Source organism: Leucoraja erinacea, chromosome 17 (assembly GCF_028641065.1).
Source record: "Leucoraja erinacea ecotype New England chromosome 17, Leri_hhj_1, whole genome shotgun sequence".
NCBI classification, from domain to species: domain Eukaryota; kingdom Metazoa; phylum Chordata; class Chondrichthyes; order Rajiformes; family Rajidae; genus Leucoraja; species Leucoraja erinaceus.
In genome coordinates this window covers 27,773,760-27,797,371 of record NC_073393.1, presented here as the reverse complement: position 1 = coordinate 27,797,371, position 23,612 = coordinate 27,773,760, and the positions used below count along the sequence as shown (strand labels likewise).

At 43.2% G+C, this 23,612-nt stretch overlaps 1 protein-coding gene across 1 annotated transcript; it reads right to left on the bottom strand.

Annotated features, from left to right (window-relative positions):
* Positions 1 to 1,904: 1,904 nt before the first annotated feature.
* atmin (ATM interactor) lies at positions 1,905 to 21,961 on the bottom strand. Its single transcript, XM_055648867.1, has 5 exons — positions 21,693 to 21,961; positions 21,282 to 21,410; positions 19,562 to 19,761; positions 8,159 to 9,978; positions 1,905 to 3,373 (listed from the first exon to the last, which is right to left on the bottom strand). Exons 1-4 carry the CDS (start codon positions 21,939 to 21,941, stop codon positions 8,160 to 8,162), a joined length of 2,397 nt encoding a protein of 798 aa, XP_055504842.1. The 5' UTR covers positions 21,942 to 21,961; the 3' UTR covers positions 1,905 to 3,373; position 8,159.
* Positions 21,962 to 23,612: the final 1,651 nt, after the last annotated feature.

The window sequence follows — 23,612 nt, the reverse complement described above, 5'->3', positions numbered from 1 at the left end:
GAGAGATTGAGAAGGGGGAGAGAGGCGTCAGAGATAGGTCAAGAAAGGGGAGATAGGTATCAGAGATAGCATCCTGATAAAGATGCTGCCTGACCTACTGAATGTTTCTAGCATTTTCTGTTTTTGTTCCATGGTGTATATTGCTTCCTTAAAAAAACACCTATAATGATCTAACCATCTTGGTCGTGGTGGTCTTCCCTTTTTCGGTTCAGCAGCCAAATATCACAGAACTCTCAGATGGGAAGCCAGGAATAAAATAACAAGATTTTACAGACTGAAATAAAGACTAAAATGAGGTAGAAGCTTATCAAATTAATATTTCATAACATTAAGTTAAAATATTTTGAAATTAATTGGAAGTGCAATCTAAACAGCCAAAATTAATGTAGAAACAATGAACTGCAGATGCTGGTTTATACCAAAGATAGACACAAACTGCTGGAGTTACTCAGCGGGTCAGGCTGAGTAACTCCAGCCAGGAGTAAAAGGATGGGGTGGGGGGGGAGGGGGATCTGTACGTGAGAAAAGACCAGGACCAATCAAGGCTTGCCATAAATTACCTCAGGCAGGGTTATTAATATTAAAATTAATTCTTTATTTTGGACAGAAAATATGGCTAGCACAGCAATTAAAAACTGACTTTGGCCTTAAAAAAAGTATAACATTTTCAGTCTATCCTAGAGGGACTAGTATATAAGTAACTTAATTTCTCATTAATGGCTGATTTTCCTTTTTTGCAGTGTCTCCAGAGTAGAATTTAAAGGTAGCAACATTTAGATTACCACCCTGAACTGCGTATGTGCAGAAACACCAAAGCTGCTGACAAATTTCAGTATAAAATCACTATCAATGATAATAGTTTCGCTCTCACAATACCTGGGCAGCGCATTATATTTCCAATATGTCATTTCCGAATATTATGTCCTCCTTAATCGAATGTATTATTATGCAAGCATTGCCTGTAGCTCTATCCTGTTAACACTAGATGGAGCGTCATGAGCATTGTTGCTTCCAGTTTTCCTATTTGGCTTGGTCTCCTTCATTTAATGCTCTGTTAAAGGTATCCATAACCATCATAAGATACCATTGTTTTTTGCGTTCTATATTTTACCGTTCCCAAAAAGAAACAACTTCTTCTAAGCTTTTGGTTATCTATCCTAACATCTTACACGGATAAGTGTCAATTTTTGTATTTATAACGTCTAAGTCTTGAGATGTTTTGTTGTTATGTATACATAAATGAAAATGATTCTTATAAGCTTCTGACTATCAGCTATTGTATCACTAAGATACTGATAAGACCTGATCAAAAATCATGTCAAATGCTTACTACAAAAGTAACTTAAATTGCAAATGCAATGAAGGTAATATAGAGATTTAAATCTAAAAGTTCCCCCTCTCAAATCCTCACCAATATTCCTCCAGTGGTTTACATTTTCTCACAGCGACTCAGAACGACATAGGTTTTTACAGACTAAGTTGACACAGTGTGAATACCATAAATGGTCTCCAAATAAACAGATATCTGCTTGGATTTCCACTTAAAAGTCGGTAAGGCCTCTTGGAGTACCGAGATCTAAATGTTCAGTACATCGAGGATTGGGTTCATTTGCAAATATCCACTGCTGTTGCCCTTCAGCCCACCATGTTCATGCCAACTTATCTGTCTATCTATACCAAATCTCATTTGTCAGCATTAGGATGGTATCCTGCTATGCCTTACCTAATTAGGTGTCTGCCTAAGTCATGCAGATGTGAGAAAATGCCAAATCTAGTTACCACCTCTCTGAAAAAACACTTTCAGATAGCAAGTCACTGAATTCAATTATATAAAATAGCAATCTTCCCTCGACACTTTAATAGATGGATGCCAACAAACCAAACCACAACACACTGTTCATATTGGAGAAACTGATCTTTATTTGTGCAACTTTGCAAAATTCTAACCAGCATCGGTGTTTGACACAAAATATCCACTAACATCAGACACCAGCAAGTAATTTTAATGTGCAAAATTTCAGCTAACTGAGGTACAACAAATTTTGTGACATTTTAACATTACTCAAGCATCAACTGAAAATAAATTCTCATCCACAATATTGAAAAGAAAAGTCACATTCAGATCTTCATTATTACATGCATTTACACATTGACTATACAGAAGATAACAATTATTTAGATGTCTTCAAAGAAATAGATGTGATATAAATATGCAAGTCAATGCTGTATTCAGTAGCAGTTTATCAATGCAACATCTCAGTCACATAAACTCTTTTGTGCAGTATTCTACAAAGGCTAATTCAGGCAGAAGTCGTGAACCATGAAGTTTATTTTGTCCATATTTTCTTTGTGCCAATGTTGCTCTTTCACTTCCAGGAGGTGTCAGTAGGTTTCCACAACCCCAACAAGGTGGCTATTCCCATGTGCAAGCCTTAGCATTTGAAGATTCACCACCCATCCCGTTCTTATCTAACATTGCCATTCCATATCAGGGCTGCAAACAACAGCCAAACAATGCCAGAGTTATAATGTTAATTCATTTCAGACTGACAGAATGGTTGGTTTGACTTCGCAATATACCAACATTCTTTATTCACCAGAGATATCTGGAGAACAGTTAAATGGCTCAATGTCCCTTCACAAGTGGAAAGAGATTGTGTATGGGACTGATACAGAAGCTATTACAAGTTGAGAGTTTTCAATGGTTTCTTGCCATTAATAAGTTAGAAGCTAAATTTCAAGCAGCATGCTACTTATCAACCTGAAATAAATATCACAGTGACTGTCAATTTCATTCGGATAGCTCACTTTGGTTATGTCCATTTACAAAAAAGGGGCTTTCAAGCAAGCAATCCTACATTCTATCTAATGAAATAGCAGGACACTTAGTGTGCAAGGTGTAAAATGAACCGCATCATTTATTCTTAACCATTTAAGAAATGCTGTTACTATTTACTCATTCAGCATGAAATGTCTCTTTAGCAAGAGTACATGTACATAGCGGAAAATAATAAACATGCCATAATCTCTCACTTTCTTCATTAATTAAACAAAGCATAGGAATGATCTATTTAATAAAGGGTGAACGTTAGTGAGGTCAGCAGTCTAGGCTATAATGTTAAGTTTCAGTCCATGGTTTGCTCCTCAAATCAAATAACGCAGAGGTCCTATTAAGTGAAATGGTAAAATTAATCCAAGTACTTTGTGTTGAAATGCCTGCTAATCATGCCAAGATTTCTCTGGCAATAAAGACCAATAATTCGATCAAAGTGGCAAACTCTATTCATAAACTTCAGGCCGCACCAGGAAATAAATCAGCCATTTACTGGATTGTGGGGAAAATGGGCAGTTGATCTGGCAACATCATTTTAAGCTGCATTGTAAACAAAAAATAATACTGGCGGTTATAGTTTTAACACTGGCACTGAGTGAATAAAATAGGTTAAGACAATGAATCATTAATGTCATAGTAACAATGTACTACACATTAGAAGCATATGAACAAACTACTCTTTTACAATCAGTGTTAAATAGGTCCAATAATTGCAGCATAATCCTATACCAATGAGTAGATGCAAAAAGAGGTCTTGTAATTTGACCTGGGTATTAGAACTTATGTCAATTAAATTTTTTTAAATATACCAAATGCAGGGTGATCCTTGAAACACAAATACACATAGGACAACCTAGCTGATGTGTACACTTAAGCCGTGCAAAATAACCAACTCTGGGCTGGAAGAAGAGATGGTCATTTTGGGTGCAACATGGTTTTGGGCCTAAATGTGCACACTGTGCTCATGAAACAATACGTACCAACCGTATGTACTTTCAGGATGCTAGTGAAATGTAATATTCAGAAAGAGAAAAACAACAGTATTTGTGAAAGATAGAAAGCCACTGTTGAAAAGGCTAAATGCTGTTAAAAATATTATGGATTCCTGGTCTAGGTTACAACTCATATTCTGTCTCAAAGCAGGCTTTTCTCCAGTAGATTGATACAGAAAGGCAAGCCCAGACTTGCCCCAGGTTGCTGTATTCAGACAATGACCGATGACTTTGAAATGCATCTACCAATTGATGAGAGAGAGAAGCCCAGACTAGTCCCAGTGAGGGGTATTGAGACAATGTCCGATGCCTTTGAGGTGTGCAGTGACTGATGACTTTGATATGCGACTGCCTTGTACCAAATGACCGATGCCTTTGATGTGTTCAAAAAGGAACTGCAGATGCTGGAAAATCGAAGGTACACAAAAAGCTGGAGAAACTCAGCGGGTGCAGCAGCATCTATGGAGCGAAGGAAAGAGGCAACGTTTCGGGCCAAAACCCTTCTTCAGACCGTCTAAAGAAGGGTTTTGGCCCGAAACGTTGCCTATTTCCTTCGCTCCATAGATGCTGCTGCACCCGCTGAGTTTCTCCAACTTTTTTGTGATGCCTTTGATGTAACTGCCTTGTACCAACTGACAGGATGCCTTTGATGCAACTGATGATTGACAAGAGACAAACTCACACATCCTGTGGTAATGTGTATTGACTGTACCTCTGACCATGACTAACATCTTCGGAATGTGCTTAGGTGACAAAAAAGCAGTATAAAATACCATGTAATTCTTTGTTCATGGAAGTGGAGAGAGGAGTCAAGTGTATATGTTGCTTACTTGGTTGGTGTATCCTCGCTACTAACATCGGCCGATAATTAGTAAACTTTGAATTGGTCTACCTAACCGTTTTGTGAGTTGTCTGTTTAATAAGAAGTAACCTTTTTCACCGTAACATTTGTCGTCAACGAAACCAAGTTGTAGCCTCCAAAATTCAAGTGACATTTCAACTTAAAATATGCATTTTGACTGCAATCCACTGACCTGGCCACTGCTTACCGATTCTTCTACCTGGGAAGAAAAGTGCCTGATTCTATCACAGCATTATGAAAGGGCTATTCGCACCATGCCTAGTCCCTGTGCCTCTACCCCAGCACAACGGAACACACCGCATCCCATTCCTGCCATAAATATAGCTTCAAAATGCCCCTTTGAAAAGTTTCCAATGCCTCATGGCTTTTAACTGTCTTCAAAGTCCAAGCTGCATGTTATTTACGAATAGTGTTTACACTATTTAAGGCATGACAACCAAATACAGACAACCATAGCTCTGAGAAACATGTCTCAGAACAATTTACATTTACAAATGCATCCCTGACTTCATGATCTTTATTGATTCTTTGTTAACTCTGTTCAACTGGTGGAACCAAGGGAATACAAGCTTTTTTATGGCAATTCTTTTCACGAATTCACCAATTCTGATAAAACATCGTAGCGATTTTACGGTGTAGCCACCAATTCAGGCCGAGGCTGGTTTCCAGAAGTGCTTCTGGTTGCACTCAAGCTCCAAGTTTATTGGTAGCACCAGAAAATGACATTTAAAGGATTTTAAATGGAAAAGGAGTAGAATATCTCTTCACCTCTGCCTATCCTTAGCCCCACGGGCCGTCCCTTTTCATCTGTGCATTAATTGCCTCATACTGTGTTTTGTATTGAATTCTGTATTTACTTTGTGTACTAGTCATGTCTCTACTATTTATTTCATTCCCCTTACATGTTTTTCCTCTACCTGCTAAATTTTTGTAAGGTGTCCTTGAGACTCTTGAAAGGCGCCCATAAATAAAATTTATTATTATTATTATTAGAATACAGAAATGGAAGTTTAACCATTTTCCTGGGAATCCGGCAAAAAAGATTCAGTCGTGAGATATAGCAAGCAAAAAGGTTTCCAATAAAATTAGTTTAACTGTATGTTCCAAAATAGGCATCAGAAATATCCAGTGACACAATTATATACATTATTCAGTCCAGGTTTGAATGGAACTCATGACATTAAGGGGGTACCATACATGATATACACTGCAAGCCTTGATTTTGAAGCCTAAGATCTCCCTAGAACCTGACATCTGCCCCACCAATGCCCGGGTATTTGGGTGGCATTAACTTGCAAGTAACCAGCCCTGGACCTGCACCAGAGAGTAAGTAATTCTTTAAGAAAGGCTGATTAGATATACCAAATATAATCATGTACTCAGAGTTATGCTTTACACAGAGATTGCAGGTGAAGAAAATGAACTATATTTTGATTAATTAGAACTTAATTTAATAGATTTGAATGCACTATTAATGGATGGATCCTCATCTGAGATTTCTTATGTCAGGTAGAATGGTCACACTTAGTTCAATAATATTCTCGATTGCCTCATGTAAGTCAGCTACATTTTCATGATTATGCAAGAAAATCTTGTTCATTTTATTCTGCTAAAAATAGAAGCACACATAACTGAGCAGAGAATAACTTCATATTTTCATGACCATGAGACTAATTTTCTGTAAATAAGAGCTGAAGCTGCTGTGCGCAGATTTAGTCATTAATGACAGGAACGCAAGGAGTGACTACACTGGAGATTCTACATTGCAGGAATAGAAGGACAAGGTTCACTAGTAAACATCCTGAGGACAGGTATTCCTTTTTATTTAAAGCAATGATCTAGACTTTAATGTAATTGCGCACAACGACTATAATCTGACTGCATGAAGTGCATTAGTTCTATTGCAATGATGTACATTCAATGAAAATTAAAAAAAATGTAAATGCTGGAAATCTGAAATAAAAATACAAAATGCTAGAAACACTCAGCATGGTAGGCAGCGTGATGAAAAATGCTGTTTGACTGGACAGAAGGCTCAAATATGATGTGTAGGAAGGACCTGCTAATGCTGGTTTATACCAAAGATAGACACAAGTGCTGGAGCAAGTCAGTGAGACGGGCAGCATCTCTGGAGGAAAGGAAGAGGTGACATTTCAGGACGGAACACTTCTTCAGACTAAAGGTAGGTGGGTGGGGGGGGGAGAAACTGGAGGCAAGAAAAGGTAATCCAGCAGTATAAACGTTGATTTCTCTAATTTCAAGTAACCCCTGCACTCCCCCTCTTCCATCCCAGTCACCCTACTAGTTCCACCGTTCGAATCCCTGTATCCCTTCATTATCACCTCTTCCCAGGCTAACAATGGGCCACTAGGGCCTCCACCCTTCCCTAATCTTGTTACCAGCCCTGATTTGTTCTGGCCTTTTCCTACCTCGTTCACCCCCCCTGACTTTCAGTCTGAAGAGGGATTCCGAACCGAAACACCACCTGTTCCTTTTCTCCAGTGATACTGCCTGACCCGCTGAGTTGCTGCAGCATTTTGCATCTATCTTAGGCTCAAAACATAACTTGTGCTGCCAAATTGAATGCTGTGCTTTAGTTTAGTTTAGTGATACAGCACGGAAACAAGCCCTTTGGCCCATCGAGTCTGCACCGACCAGCGATCCTCGCACATTAACACTATCCTACACACACTAGGGACAATTTACATTTATACCAAGTCAATTAACCTACAAACCTTTACGTCTTTGGAGTGTGGGAGGAAACCCAAGATCTCAGAGAAAACGTACAAACTCCATACAGATAGCACCCGTAGTCGGGATCGAACCCGAGTCTCTGGCACTGTAATCGCTGTAAGGCAGCAACTCTACCGTGCACCAATGTGCTGCTTTCTTACTCAAAAGCCTTTTCATGTGGGCTGGGAAGATTCACATATGTAAGTTACCCCTTAGACAAATATGCCAGGCGTTCCATGAAACTCTAAACCAGAATGTAGTCCGGTACAAAGAGAATAAAGAAGTGTCACACAATGTACCAAGTTGATATATACAAGAGTAGGAACAGGGGAAATTATGTTTTTCATCTGATTCTGTAATTGCCCTGTGCGATACGCACGTCTTATGGTGTGTCCAATTAAGGCACTGAGAGGAAAGCTAAACAGGCAAATTGGATGAGAGATGGAAGTAATGTTTGCATTATGAATGAAAAATTAGTTATGTTTCATCAGAAGCCTAAAACATTAGGAGAGTGTCATTGAAGAGGAAATATGTAGAGGCCCCAAGAGGAAGAAAGATCCCAATACCCACATTAATTTAATTATCTTTGTTGTTTTTGATTTCCAGTCCTATTTAAATTGATATCCCCGAAAGACTGCTTCAAAACAAGACACACGGTTAAATTGTAGTTCAACTTAACAAGAAACTTTGGTACTTCAAAGCCCCAAAGCTGAAATCCATGCCCCGTCACCTTTTTACCTCAATTGGTGCTTTTAGCAGCATTTTCAAAGAAGGAAACCAGTTCATCACATGTTTGTGTCTCAACTGAACTGAAATGGCACTCCATCGGGTTCCACGCCATGTCAGCCAAGAGAAAGTCATCCATTACCGTCTGTGTTTCATTGCTAGTGAAAAAAAGACTGCCAAGGTTTTCAGAGGAACTACTGGCTGTCTGCGTTTCAACACAGTTTAACTGAACATGGCTTTCAGTGGTACTACTGAAATTATTTCTACTGTACATGTTGTCTGTTTGGGTTTCCGTTCCAGACGATTCTGCATTTAGGGAGAAACTGGGCTGTTTCAAAATGCCATCCAGAGGTAGATGTGGACTGCTGTCCAATAAGAAAGTGAAGTCGGTTTGAGTCTGTGTGTCAAACATTTCTTGTCCTAAATAGCTGGACTGTCCCCTGCTGTTGTATACCTGGGCAGGATGGTCTGAAAACAAAAAGTCAGTCTGAGTTTCAATATCCAAAGATTCCAATGCAGACTCTGTCTGTAAATTGCCAAACTCATTTTCTTCAGTCTGCGTCTGTATGTTGCTTGCAGATAAAAATTCTTCAATGTCAAAGTCAATACCCGCATTCTGCGACTGGCTGCCTGTCATACTCTCTGCAGAAACATTGCTGGCATCAGATAAAAGACCCCGGTGTTCTAAAGAATGGTCCGCTATGCTTTCTGATAGGATATTTTCTAAGTCATTAAAAAGGTTAATTGTCTGAGTTTGATTGTCTGTCATTGAGTTCTGTTGAAGTAAAGTGGATTGAATGGGAAAATCAACAGCTGACTTAGAGTTCTGTAAAAGAGCATCATTGTTATAGGATAGTCTTTGGTCCGTTCCCATTGCTTCCCGGGCAAAAGTAGTTTGAGTTTGCCTGCAGACACTGCAAGACGTAACTAAAGAATGATCAAAAATCGCTTTGTGATTATTTGCGTTAATTAGTGTTTGAACCGTAGGGTCTTTCTCTTGACCAGACTTGACCAAAGTCTGAGTTTTCCTGGAAACATTACATAATGGGAAACAGGACTGACCAAAAGGATCTGTCTGAGCACTTATCGACGTGGTGATTTTGGTGTCTGGTTCAAACGTTTGTGTTTGGACACTTACAGGGAGCAACACTTGAGCACCAAAACTCAAAACAGTTTGTGCACAAGCAGACACAGTGCTCTCTGGAGCACAATAAATGTTTAGAGATTCCAGTGCTGTGCTCTGTGCAAGGTACGATATATCTGTCTGAACGTTCATGGAAATGTATTTGTTCTTTTGACCCAGGTCTCCGAGTGTTTGTAATCCATGATTACTGGCAAAAGGTGAATCCATGTTAACTTGCACTGCAGTGCTGACGGGTTTGACCATCATGATGCTGGGCATCTTGGAGGTGGGCAGGCCACCCTTAAAATTCAATGCTTTTGTCTCCACGGTTGGTATCAGAGTTCCCACCGATTTAGGCAGAACATGCATTGTATTCACAACAGATCCTTGATTGTCAACAGCAACAACAATGGACTTGACAGAATTATCCATGGACATGCCTGAAGATAAAAGAACTGGTAAAGGTGTTAAGTGCATAATAGGAAGCTTGACAAGTGCAGCTTTGGGCTTTGGCAACAACAATTTCTGAATTTGTTTTACAGGAGCCGGAAGCTGTTTATTGCTGATATCTCCACGGGAGTGTTCAGTGTAGGTTCCCTTGTTTATCTCCACCGTCTCTTGCACTGACTGGGTTTCCTGCTTTTTTGCAATGTTGTTCAAGTGATTCTGATTTAACCATTCACTTTTCCTCTTCTTGCGTGGTGGTTCCCTAGACAGTAGACAGACAAGTTAGCTCATTACAACCCATAGATGAAAACATGAGAGCTCTTTTGCAAAAAACTCCTGTAATCTTTTATTTTTGGATAAGGTCAATTTTATATCAAGGAATCCATTTACAATTATTGTGCCAATCACCCATCCAGCAGTGAAATTAAACGGAACAACACAGGCTGCCACACAGGGTTTTTTTTAAACACTGACACATTCACACACAAGTACTTTGCCAACTGTGAAGTATTCAGGGCACAACCATAGTTGACTATTTATAATCATGGACTCCAAGGTCAATTACGTTGTCCACAGAATTTTGGGAAAGAAAAATTACTTGCTGCTCATCTCTTTCCCGTCACTTATCTTTAGCCATCCATTCATCTCCATCATTGTATCTTTTTGTAACAAATGGGCATCTTAGTATCAATGCCAAACAGATAAAAGCAGGTTGGCTAAGATTCTTTTCATTCATTTATCATAAATGGAAAGGAGAAACATTACAACTGATACTAGACTTAAAACAATAAAACAAAAGATAATAAAAATGGGAAGAATGGAATTAGAATAAAATTCTGACACGGAACCAGCGTAGACACAGATACTCGTTTAAGCACAACTTGAATGCAATTTATCCAAGTTAAATTTCCTGTGATTCTGTTATTCATTTTTTAAAACACCATCATTGCTTACTACCTTTACTAACTCAGTGGAAAAGCAAAATGTAATGCCATTTAAATTTAGATTATAGACTCATTGTTACAAGGGAACAGATTCAAGGGTCTGACTAGTCGAACATAAAAAGGCTCACTTGTCTGTTTAGTTGCAAATCAGTTTTATTGGCAAGAGAGGACAAAAACAATACTCGTCTCAGTATGTGCGGGGTCCAGTTTTACAGCAGCACACTTCTCTTACTCTGCCTCCGTCCGCGGCGTTGATCGGGACTCAGCACGTCGGTGAACCCCTCTCGTACATAAACTTGAACTAACTTCTGGCTTAATGTTAAGAAATCAGGTGTTGAAGTAACCGCTGGTAAGTCCTGGCCAATAGCGCTGCTCCCAAATTCAAACTATAATCAATGGCAGGGGACTGCATCCCCCCCTCCCCCCAATCAATCACAGCACTGCACACTTGGCGCATAAAGGAAATACGCACAGCGCTGCTGGGTTGGCACACTTAGTGCATGGGAATTTAAACAAAGAGTTGTCAGCTGCAGCGCTATGGGTTCTAAATATAGTGCTACCTGCCACAGCATAATTGACAACATAATCTAACAATTGGTCCCGAGGTCGAAGTGTCAGAGTCAATATTAGCAACAGATGGAAGGATTCAACGCAAGACTGGTGCCACAGGATATCAAACGAACAGCTATCACCAGACAAATGGTTTACTGACTGGAAGCTAAAACCATCCCCACGGCTGGGTAAATCTAAACGTAGCACACTCCACCAGGACACATGCAGTTTTAGCAACTACTGTGTGTCAGGTATTGCTAGGCATGGACATCTTTCAGGAGTTATAGAATAGGGCTAGCAGTGAGATAGTACAATGGGGAACCAGTTTTCAAAACAAAACATAATATAACATTCATTGATACATCCGTGGATTGTCACCTTGCCGTGGTGGAGAAGTTTGTGTGGAACTGAGATCCTGAGGGCAATGCCGTCTGGACCTATGCTACTGGTAGGGCCACCCATAGCGGTAAGGTCGAGGGGGAGGTCTCTGACAAGGGGCAATCCAACCAAGACCTCAACGGTGGAACAGGCGGAGAACGATGGCTGACCTTAGTGGAGTGTCACAATGGCTGGGAAGGCGGATGAAGGCTGCAGCATAAAAGGGTCTCCGGTCGTCTTGGACTCCATGCCACTGGATCCTGACCCAGATCCGTCAAGGACCGTGGGGTGGCTGTCTGTGCACCAGTCCCCCCACGTTAAATAAAGTCACGCACAGGCATCTTCCATATAGGGAATAGCACCCTGGAGACACCCATGGTCAGCCACGACCGAAGGGGGCCTTAGATGATACATTTAAAGGCATTAAAACCTCCCATTGGGCAAGGGGCATTTTGATTCTGCACCACTGTAACAAGGTAGGGGAAGATAACAAATTAATGTTTATGTTAACCACCCCTTACTCCGGCTGTGATCGATTGGATAGTAAGGAATTATGGAAATTGTGTTCAGCCAGGATTTGAAGAGGGTCGAGAATCAGTTACTGTCTTTGTCCAGTCTTTGTGCTGAGACCAGAAATAACTTAGGATGTTTAGCATCTAATCTCCTCTCAAGGGCGGTACTGAGGTGCATGCAGTGTTGCCTCACAGCGTCAGGGACCCGGGTTCAATCCTGACTGCAGGTGCTGTCTGTACATGGTTTGTATGTTCCCCCTATTACCACAAGGGCGTTCTCCGGTTTCCTCCCACACTTCAAAGACGTACAGGTTTGTAAGTTAATTGGCTTTAATAAGTTGTAACTGTCCCTAGTATGTAAGATAGTGCTAATATATGGGGTGGTTGCTGGTCGACGTGGACGTAGCGGGTTGAAGGGCCTGCTTTCACGCTGTATCTCTAATGTAAAGTCTAGAGTGTTCCTGAGTTCAGTGTTGCAACATGCAGAAACTAAAGTCAGGAATGAGCTGACTACTTATAGCCAACTGCAGTTCAGTTTAATTTGGGCCTGGACTACTCTACATAACACTGAAGACCAGAGTGATCCAAGAGTTTTATTTTCCTTACAGTTTTTAATAGGAAACAATCAACTTCTAACATTTTCATGATCAAGTTCTTTGATTTGTGAGACCTACTTCTTCCTGACACAATCTGTATTAAAATTTCACATCAACCAAAGGAAAGAAGTTGCAGTGGGAAAAGATCTGCATTTGTTTGGCTCTTCCTGAAATGATTCTCAGTCATGTGTGAATTATACAGCTCTTCAATAAGTCCAAAGTGATTAAACAGGTTTTCACAGATGTCATTGTTTTCACCGAGGCAACTTGAAATCTGCTACTTGGCAGCCAGATCAACACGGCTCTATTTTAAGAACATAAGAAATAGCAGCAGCAAGCTACATACATAGCCTTAAGTTTACATTGCCGGAAATAAGACAGCAGCTAATGCTCTATCCTGTTCACAATCTAAAGTTCCCAAATCCCGTAAACCCCAAAAAACCCCAATCACAACCTTGAATTCATTCAATAACTGAGCATTCATAAATTTATGAATGTGAATGAAGAATCTTAACGGTGTAAAGAAATTTCAGCTCATCGTTATAACAGATTTTATTTTTATCTCCATAGACTATCAAGGCATAGGAACTACATAATTAACACTGCAAAATCTGCTGCCATTTTCCCTTCCACAAGACACAAATTTTAAATTCATGAATTGTTTCTCAAAAGAATAAATGTATTTTAATAAAGGAATTCATTCCTTAATCAAGAGTGCCAAACACATGCCCTTAAATAAGGAAAATTGAATGAAATTGATTCAGAAGAACTTGTGCTAAAGATGGTCCACAAACTCCTTTAATCAACACTGCACTTATTAATCCGGCGACAAAGCCAATCTGCATTGTGGTTCACTCCTCTGACCCAAATGCTTGGAAATAATTGAAGCATGAGTGATGACAGTTTTATTAGGGAAGAGAGAAAAGAAATAGATTTAATATGGGAGAGTGTGAGGTGCTGTACTTTGGGTGGTCAAATGCAATGGGAAAATATGAATGGCAGGACCCTTGGGAGCATTGACAGAGGGATCACAGGTCCAAGTCCAGAGCAAAAGTAGCAACACAAGTAGATAAGAGTGGTAAAGAAAGTGTATTGTTGCCTTCATTGGTTAGGGAATTGAGTTCCAGATTCAGGAAGGCAAATTGCGCCTTTATAAAACTTTAGGTTAGACTACATTTGGAGTATTGTGTGCAGTTCTACTTGCCCCATCACATAAAGTATCTGGAGGCTTTGCAGGGGTACAAAAGAGGTTTACCAGAATTCTGCCTGTAGTAGAAGATATTAGTTATAGGGCGAGGTTGGACAAATTAGGATTTTTTTCTCTGGAGATTTGGAGATTGACGGGAGAGTAAATAGAAGTATATAAAAATAGAGGTATAAAAGGTAGACAGTCAATTATTAGAGGGCATAGCTTTGATGTAAAAAATTGAAGGGGAACATTTTAAAGGAGGCGTGCAGGGCACGTTATTTTTAAACACCAAAATTGGTAATGGCATATTATTGTCAAGTATACTGAGATAGAGTGAAAAGCTTTGTCCGCATGTTATCCAGTCAGATCATATTATGAATTAGTACAATCTTACACAAGTCCAACAGGTAAAACAAAAATACCAGAGGAAAATACCAAAGATACCAAAAGAAAAATGTTCCACATTTCTTAGAAGAATAACATAAGGAGAAATCTTCTCAAAATTTTGCGAGACCGGAGGGCAACATCAACAATATTTTCTTAAGTAATTTTTGGTAATACAGCGTTGTGAAAATACATCAGTAGCCTACACACGTACCTAGAGTCAGCATATCCAGCACACCAGGCTAACTGCTTTGCCTCCAGCTGTTTATCAGAAAATCATCTTATTACCAGCTTCATGCTGCCTTCAAGATATGGTACAATAATTGCCTGCATTTTCCAGTCAACAGCAAAATAATGGAACACCCTTTAGTGGCCGTTTGGCTTAACTTAGTATGTAATAAATTATGGCATTTGCCTTTAAATTTTGTCTGCCTGTAATTATGTGGGTGGGATTTATTACGTAGTCGGAGGCGTGTTTGATGCTCGGGTTCTTGCGCAGAGGCTTGTAGTTTTTTTAGTTAAGTTCAGAAGAAGCATGGAGGGATGGCAAAGCTTTCGACCATGCCAGGGCTTTCTACCATTTCGGAGCCACATGCCGGAGTTTAACTTCGAGTAAGATTAAAATGTACTTAAATAAGAAGAAGTTTGGATGAATATTTCACTGTTTTGCTTCGACAATAAAGAAAATATTTATCAAGAGACTGTGTTTTGAAGATAGATCTTTGGACAGCTTTCAATGGCTCTGGAGAGCTCCCATGCGTAACAACGCTATCTCCTTACCCCCCTTGTCTTCAACATAGTGGCTAGAGGGAAATATTCCTTGAACCATATAACAATCTGGTACTATACACCCCACAATGAATAATTTGGATGGCTGGCATAGACCAGTTCAGCCTTCAACACGATAGTCCCCACCAGACTGGCCGAGAAGCTACTGGAATTGGGGCTCAACACCCCCCTGTGTGCCTGGGTCCTGGACTCCACCAGGCCCCAGGTAGTCAAGATAGGGGGAAATACATCAAAGTCCCTCACCCTGAACACAGGATCCCCCCAGGGTTGCGTCCTCAGCCCCCTTCTGTAATCCCTGTACACACATGACTGGGACACACATTCCAGAAGTGGCGGCGCTGGGAACGGCTGCGGCTCGCCTGCAGTCCGTTTGTCTTTTACTTTTTTGTGTTGTTTTTTTCGTTTTGTGTAGTTATGTTTTTCGTTTTTAGGCTGTGTTTATGTGGGGAGGGGGGTGGGGGGTGAAACGGGGGCTGCTGTCACTCCCTTCGGGGGAATACGACCTTTTTGTCGTATCCCCCTTCTTTGCCTCCGTCTACGCTGAGGCCTAGCGGAGCCGGCGACCTCGGGACTCTGGAGGCAGCTGACAGGACTCGTCCTGAGCTCGCTCCCGGCCCAGCCCGGGATGGAACGGTGCTCCCGTGAGAGCGGCATGGTGAGGGGCTGGAGTGGCCCAGCCCGAGGGAGGAATGGCACTCCCGCTGGAGTGGCCCAGCCCGGGATGGCCCAGCCCGAGGGAGGAACGGCACTCCCGTCGGAGTGGCCCAGCCCGAGGGAGGAACGGCACTCCCGCTGGAGTGGCCCAGCCCGAGGGAGGAACGGCACTCCCGTCGGAGTGGCCCAGCCCGAGGGAGGAACGGCACTCCCGTCGGAGTGGCCCAGCCCGAGGGAGGAACGGCACTCCCGCTGGAGTGGCCCAGCCCGAGGGAGGAACGGCACTCCCGTCGGAGTGGCCCAGCCCGAGGGAGGAACGGCACTCCCGCTGGAGTGGCCCAGCCCGAGGGAGGAACGGCACTCCAGTCGGAGTGGCCCAGCCCGAGGGGGGAACGGCACTCCCGCTGGAGTGGCCCCGCCCGCGGGAGGAACGGCACTCCCGTCGGAGTGGCCCAGCCCGAGGGAGGAACGGCACTCCCGCTGGAGTGGCCCAGCCCGAGGGTGGAACGGTACTCACGTGAGGGCGATCCGGTCCGGGGGCTGGGGACGGTGCTCCGGTGGCTGGGACGACGTTCTGGCGGCGGTGTCCAGAGTCCTGGGTTCAGCCGCGGGCCGGCGGCTGCGTGTGCTGGACTGGAGGTGCGGCGGCTTCGACCACCCCGGGCCGCAGTGTTTGAACCGGCCCGTTCACGGGGTTCGGTGAGCTGCGGGACTGTTTGTACCATCGCCCGGGGGGGAATCGCCTCAGTGCAGAGGGAGAGGAGGGAAGAGACTGCAGCCCTAAGATTTTTGCCTCCACCACAGTGAGGAGGTGTTTGGAGGACTCACTGTGGTGGATGTTAATTTGTGTTTATTGTTGTTTATTATTGTATCATTGTATGTATGACTGCAGGCACAAAATTTCGTTCAGACCGTAAGGTCTGAATGACAATAAAGGAAATTCAATTCAATTCAACTGTGTGGCTAGGTTCAGCTCCAATTCGATAATCAAGTTTGCTGATGACACTGTGGTGATGGGCCTGACCTCAGACAATGATGAGAAGGCCTACCGGGAGGAGGTGGCTGATCTGGCACTCTGGTGTCAGGACAACAGCCTCCTCTTGAACATCAAAAAAAACTAAGGAGCTGATCGTGGCCTTTAGGAGGGCACATCATCTGAGGACGTACACACCATTGAGGATAAATGGGGATATTGTGGATAGGGTGAGCCGTTTTAAATACCTGGGAGTCCACATCTCTGAGGATATGACATGGGCATCACACACTGCAGCACTCGTGAGTAAGGCAAGACAGCGCCTTTACCACCTCAGGCAATTGAGGAAATTCAGAGTGTCTCGGAGGATCCTCCAGTGCTTCTACTCAGCGGCTGTGGAAAGCATCTTGTCCGGAAATATCACAATTTGGTTTGGGAACTGCTCTGCCCAGGACAAGGCTCCTACCTCACCAGAGAGTAGTGCGTTCGGCCGAACGCACTATGGGAACTTCACTCGCCCCTCTGCAGGAACTATACATCAGAAGGTGCAACTCCAGAGCCAATAAGATCATGGGAGACCCCTTCCACCCCTGCAACAGACTGTTCCAGCTGCTACGATCAGGCAAACGCCTCCGTTGCCATGCTGTGAGAACGGAGAGGTTGCGAAGGAGTTTCTCCCCAGTGGCCATTAGGACTGTAAACTCCTACCTCACCAGGGACTAACTTTACTGTACCATTCTACTGTTTTTTTTTAAATTGCTGTTTTTTTTCCTTCCTCCTTCCTCCCACAATATGTAATATGTAAAAAAATATGTGATTCTGTTCCATTCTGTTTGTAGTTTGTTTGTTTGATGTTTGTTTTTTGCACAAAGTCCGCGCGCATTGCCACTTTTCATTTCACAGCACATCTCGTATGTGTATGTGACGAATAAACTTGACGGCATACATTTCTCACTTTCTTTCTAATGATATTCCTAATCTGGCACTTCCTGAAGAGAATCTGTGAGATCCTATATGAGGCCCATCCAGTGCTTCTTTTCAGCAAGAATTTTAACAAATTGTCAGAGGGATTGAAGACATTTCACAGTAACTGAACAAGACATTTTCTGATTTCTAATTTTTAATATATAAAAATAAATAAAATCTATGACATGAGATTAAGAAATAAACTGGAGATGAGGGAACAGCACTTCAGATCTATATATACAATTCACATTTCACTATTCAAGAATACACTCTAGTTCAGGGGTCGGCAACCTTTTTTGCATAAGGGCCAGGACCCATGTTTGTGAGCGGATGGCGGGCCACATCGATCGCCACAGTTAATAAATGGAAGTAATAATAATACATACTAGCTAAATTAGTAATAATACATAAATTAGTAACAATACATACTAATAATACATAGTTTTCTGCAGTTTCCAGGTCGCCTGCGTGCCTCGGGACTGGCTGCAGTTCCCCCTCGAGTACCCGGGACTAGCCGCAGTTCCCAGGTCGCCTGCAAGCCCCGGGTCTAGCTGCAGTTCCCAGGTCGCCTGCGAGCCTCGGGACTGGCTATAGCGCCTAGGTCGCGAAAACGAATTAAAAAAGATATATGCCTGCCGGGCAGATGGTTTTGGGTTATGGGCCGTGGGCCATAGGTTGCTGACCCCTGCTCTAGTTGGTGAGGGGACGATTCAGTTGCCTGATAACAGCTGGGGAAAAACTGTCTCCGAATCTGCAGGTGTGCATTTTCAAACATCTGTACCTCTTGCTTACTGGGCAAAGGAATAGTTAGATCTCAAGCCGGGTGTTGAGCAGCCAGGTTGTTGTTTCTGCGTCAATGTCTGCCAGGCCCTAAGCTCCATTGGGTGGGTGGTAGAGCAGGCACACAGAGAAGACATGGTTGGCTGTCTGTTGTTCTGCTCCACATTCACAGGCAGGGTTCTGGCAGAGTCCCCATCTCCACATGATGGCACTGAAACACCCAACTCCAGTACAAAGTCTGTTGAGCTTCACCCATGCTGCTCAGGGGAGGTTAGACCCTGGACAGATTTTATCTGATGAAGAGATGTAGCTGCGTAATGGAGATTAGGTTGCCTTCCACTCCTGTGACCACTTGGTGGCTATCCAGTGAGTTTTTGTCCTGGGGTGAGACTCGTCCTTGATTCTGCTGATGGCCTTGCTGAGGCAGCGTGAGGTGCAGATGGAGTCAATAGAAGGGAGGTTGGTTTGTGTAATGGTCTGGGCTATGTCCACAATTTTCTGCAATTTCTTGCAGTCTTGGATGTAGCTATTCCCAAATCTGGTAGAAGTTGGTAAGAGTTGCTGGGGATATGCCAAACCACATAGCTTTCTAAGGAAGTAGAGGCATTGGTATGCTTTCTTGGCCATTGCTTCGACGTGGCTAGTCCAGGACAAATTACTGCCGATATTTATTCGGGACAGAAGTTGCTGTCAGTGTTAGAGTAATGGCCCGAATGCTAACTGCTTGGCCATCAATAAAACTATTGGATCTCAGCCAATATAAACAAGTTACAGAACTGAGTTTGTTTATCAGCAATGAGAATACACATCATTAGATTGGTATGTGCAGGGAAGAACTGCAGATGCTGGTTTAAATCGAAGGTAGACACAAAAGGCTGGAGTAGCTCAGGGAGACAGGCAGGAATGGGTGACGTTTCGGGTCGAGACCCTTCTTCAGATTAGATTCGTATGGTTCTAACGTGATGCTTAAACATATTCAAGAAAAAAAACAAAGCTGTTTGAATGATCAGTTTTAATGTATGATACTATACAGTAGAACAGATGACTTGACACGCAGAAAGCTATACAAAGAATGCTGCGTGAACATTTTGATCTGCCTGGGAGGTGGTCAAAATATAATTCACTTACCGATGTTCTGCTGGGATTTCATGTCCAGTTCTGTAAATATGGGACAACAGTGCTGGTCTGCTGGCATAAGGACAGCCACAAGTGCACTGGAAAATACGACCACAGTCCTCAGCATGTCGCTTTAAGTCCCATTCTGTCCCGTACGAATGATTACATTTGTCACACTTGTGCTTCTTTTCAGCATGAATTTTCATAAAGTGCTGGAGAAAAATGGCAAACAGGAACTTAAACTGCAGCAGATAAAATGGATAAACAGTCTTTACTGATGAACCCCTTCATTCTCATCTCTGGACATAACTATTCTCATGCTCTTCTTATCAGTCTCCCATCTTTCATTCTCCAAAGGCCACATGCACCTCCTTCATACTGAAGACTGATCCGCTTCACAAGGTTCTCAAGTGAAAAAACCTTCCCTAAAATCAGATCCAAATTGCTGCTGTCAGAAACCAAACACTGGTAAATTGAAATATATTTTGGAAGCAAAGCCGCTGTTACAAAGATTCATGTGGCAGACAATTTCCATGCAGTGTTCCCCCCCCCCCCATAAAAAATGGTAGTGACTAGAAAATGGTAATTGGCTAGAGTAGTAGGGAAATCGAGAACGAGGGGACATATGTATTCAGTATATTGTCATTTCACTGAGTACTTGCATACACAGAAGAAACAAAGAATTGTTTCTCATCAGTTTTGTCATCAGTGCAATTAATAAAAACAGAAATAAATACTTACAAGTTAAAAACTATCATCTCTAAAATAGAACTAAAACAGACATTCAGACGGAACAATCGATCCCTAACATAGGAACAATTTAAAGTGCTGTTCAGTGGCTTCACCTTGACAGGTGACTAGCTGTCAAGGTGTTGGGGGGGGGGGGTGGTTAGATGTGGGTGTATGTGTGTGTATATGAGGAGGGGACATAGTCCGTTAACCATTTTTATTGCTTGTGGGAAGAAGCTGTTTAGCATCCTACTGGTTCTACAGCTGATACTCCTGTACCTCTTCTCAGATGGCAGGAGGGAGAAGATGTAGTGGGAGGGGTGGTAAGGGTCCTTAATGATGGAGATGGCTCTGCGGATGCAGTGCTTCTGGTAGATCTCCAACAGGAAAGGGAGGGGGGCACCAATGATCCTACTGGCTGTCTTCACTATCCTGTTTAGCGGTCTTTGTTCGTAGGACTTGCAGCTCCCAAACCAGGAAGTGATGCTGTAGGTCAGTATGCTTTCAATGGTACCCCGTAGAAGGTGGTAAGGTGAACAGTGGGGAGACCTACTTTTCTGAGTCTCCGGATGGCTATACTCTTTTGATGACTGCTGTTTAAGGTGAGGAATATTTAATAGGAACCTGAGTAACTTTTTCACACACAGCGTGATGGGTGTAAGGAACGGAGGAGGTAATTGACGCAACATTTAAGAAACATTTGGACTGGATAGGACAGGTTTAGAGATATGGGCCAAACGCAACCAGGTTGGACTAGCGTAGATGGGACATGGTGCCTGATGTGGGCAAGTTGGGCCAAAGGGCCTGTTCCTACACTGTTTGACTATGACTATATTTTGAAAATTGGTTAAGAAATATACATTGCCCCAAAATTGCTAATCTGCAACTTCAACCCAGAAAGTGTAGCTTATTATTGGATAACTGATTTGAATTTCTTCAAGGTTCAACCAGTAACATAAACAAGCTCAATGTAAACACAGAATTGCAGGATACCACTGCTTACCTGCTTAACAAGGGCAAATTGAGAAAATGGCCTGTTTGGTCCTCTTGGACAACCTTCAATGGGGCAGCAGTATAATTTCTGAACAGAAGATTTCAAATCCTTCCTAACAGTTGGATTAATGCTGCAATCCTGCAATTAGAAACAAATGGAAAATAAATAAATAACATGTAGCCACAAAAGCTATTCGGACTCTTAAACACCACCCCGGCAGTGCCAAAATTGTGGTGAGAGGAGGTGGGGCAAGGGAGGGATTTGGGTCGAGGGGACGGCTGGGAAAGGGGGCAAGGGCTGGGAAAAGGTGTGAGGACGGGGAAGGGGGGAGGACTGGGGGTGGGGGGGAGTGCTTGTGGGGAGGAGGGGTGTTGGAGCCGGAGGGGGTTGGTGGAAACGGATGGGATTCGCCGCACCTACCTGCACCCTGTGGGATTTGACGAGGTGCATGCCGAGGGCCGGCGGGTTGGGCAGCACCTTGCCGCAGCCCGTTACCGTGCACAAGATGTTGGTCCGCACCTCCCGGCTCAGCTCGCTGACCGACGGCCGGATGAGCTGAGAGGCCGGCGGGCCGCCCGCCTGCTGCTGTTGTTGTTGTTGTTGTTGTTGAGACGGGGGCGACGAGCCGTTAGCCCTCTCATAACCTCCTCGTGCACACGCTGCCGCCATCTTGCCGCGCCGCCCGGCACCGCCCACCCGCTGCTCATTGGCCCAGGCCCGCCACAAGTCCCGCTTTCGCGCTCTCCCATTGCCTGAAGGGCCCGTCCATCACACCATGACCCCCACCCCCTGTCAGGTTACCTGACCTCAAATAATGTACAACCTTAAATATTACTGTGATTTTGCTTAATGAACAATTTATTGTATCAGTACAGTTCGCTTAATTGTTTTCTATTTCAAACCAAAAGAAAAGCAATATTTCCTTTTTTATCATTAACAATTGTTTATCTTATTTATTAAAATTATTCTGTTTGTTTATTGTTTCATCTATTGCATACTGTGTTTACAAACCTGTTGTGCTGCTGCTACTACTGCAAGTAAAATGGCATTGTTCTAGTTCGGTAAACACTCTTGTCATCTTTGCTATTTTGGTGTGTTCAATAAGCGAGTTCGGTATTTCAACTGCGCATGCCCAGGTCATAGGTCACTTGAGATAAACATTCTCAGCAGCTGAGTTTCTGCGTGTATACAGATCTGCGTTTTATCCGCTGTCTGGATCAAACCCGGGTCTCCAGTGCTGCAAGCAGTGTTAAATTGCTGCTGGAGTTTGATAATGTAGAACAAGTGTGAAGAACAAGGACAAAGGACATTTATGGTCACATACACCATTTCTGGTGTAGTGAAATTTGAGTTACCATTTGCAGCACACCAATAAAAGTAAGACATTAAAAAAGAATTGAACATAAAACATAAAAACATCCCTCCACAATGGCTCCCACTGTGAGGGAAGGCACAAAGTCCAGTCCTCTTCCCCTTGTTCACCCATGGTCGGGCCTATTGAGGCCTCCGCAGTCGCCGCAACGTTGGCCCGATGTACAGGCCCTCGCCGGATGATGGGGCTTCAGCCTTGGGAGAACACTCTTCAGCGGCTTGGAGTGTCTGGAACGGCCGCTCGCTGCCAGACCGCGGCTCCCGAAGTCCACAGGCCGCGCTGGTCGGAGCTCCGACACTGGCGATCTCAGCGAGAAATCCCAGGCTCCGCAGTGTTCAGTCACCGCCATTCAATGTGATCATGGCTGATCATCCCCAAGCAGCACCCCGTTCCTGCCTTCTCCCCATAACCCCCGATTCCACTAGAGCCCCCCTAGTTATTTCACTATCCAGAGAAAGAGCCCAAGCGAATTCCACAGACTAACTGTGAAAAAGTATTTCTTGAACTTTAGTATACCAGAGAAATGCCGGCCGTCCAATAGTGCCTATTATTCTTTTCTGAGGAAGCGCGCTGCCCTCCACAGACTCACACACTCTGTGTTTTTAGGCTGTGTTTATGGCTGGGGAAAAAATGCTATCACTCCATTCAATTCGATTTTTGTCGTAACTTCTTTGTCATTGCCTAACAAATACAAGTATGGAGGCAGCTGACAAAATGTCCTGGGCTCGCTCCCGGCCCAGCCCGGGATGGAACGGTGCTCCCGTGAGAGCGGCCTGGTGAGGGGCTGGACAATAAAGGAAATTCAATTCAATTCAATTCAATATAGAAATAAAAATACAGAGTAAACAAACAATGTGGACGGAGAGACTGGAGAAATCTATCAGCGGGACTCCGAGTTCAGCAGTGTGATAGTGTTGTTGTAGAAGCTGTTCCTCATCCTACTAGTACGAGACCTGCGGCTCCTGTAC

What these genes read in the sequence shown, in the direction of transcription:
- atmin (XM_055648867.1), bottom strand. Translation starts at nt 21,941, where the DNA reads ATGGCGGCAGCGTGTGCACGAGGAGGTTATGAGAGGGCTAACGGCTCG. An exon ending in TCAAATCCCACAGGGTGCAG is followed by an intron (nt 21,411 to 21,692) that starts GTAGGTGCGGCG and finishes TTCTAATTGCAG; the next exon opens with GATTGCAGCATTAATCCAAC. An exon ending in GAAATCCCAGCAGAACATCG is followed by an intron (nt 9,979 to 19,561) that starts GTAAGTGAATTA and finishes TCTACTGTCTAG; the next exon opens with GGAACCACCACGCAAGAAGA.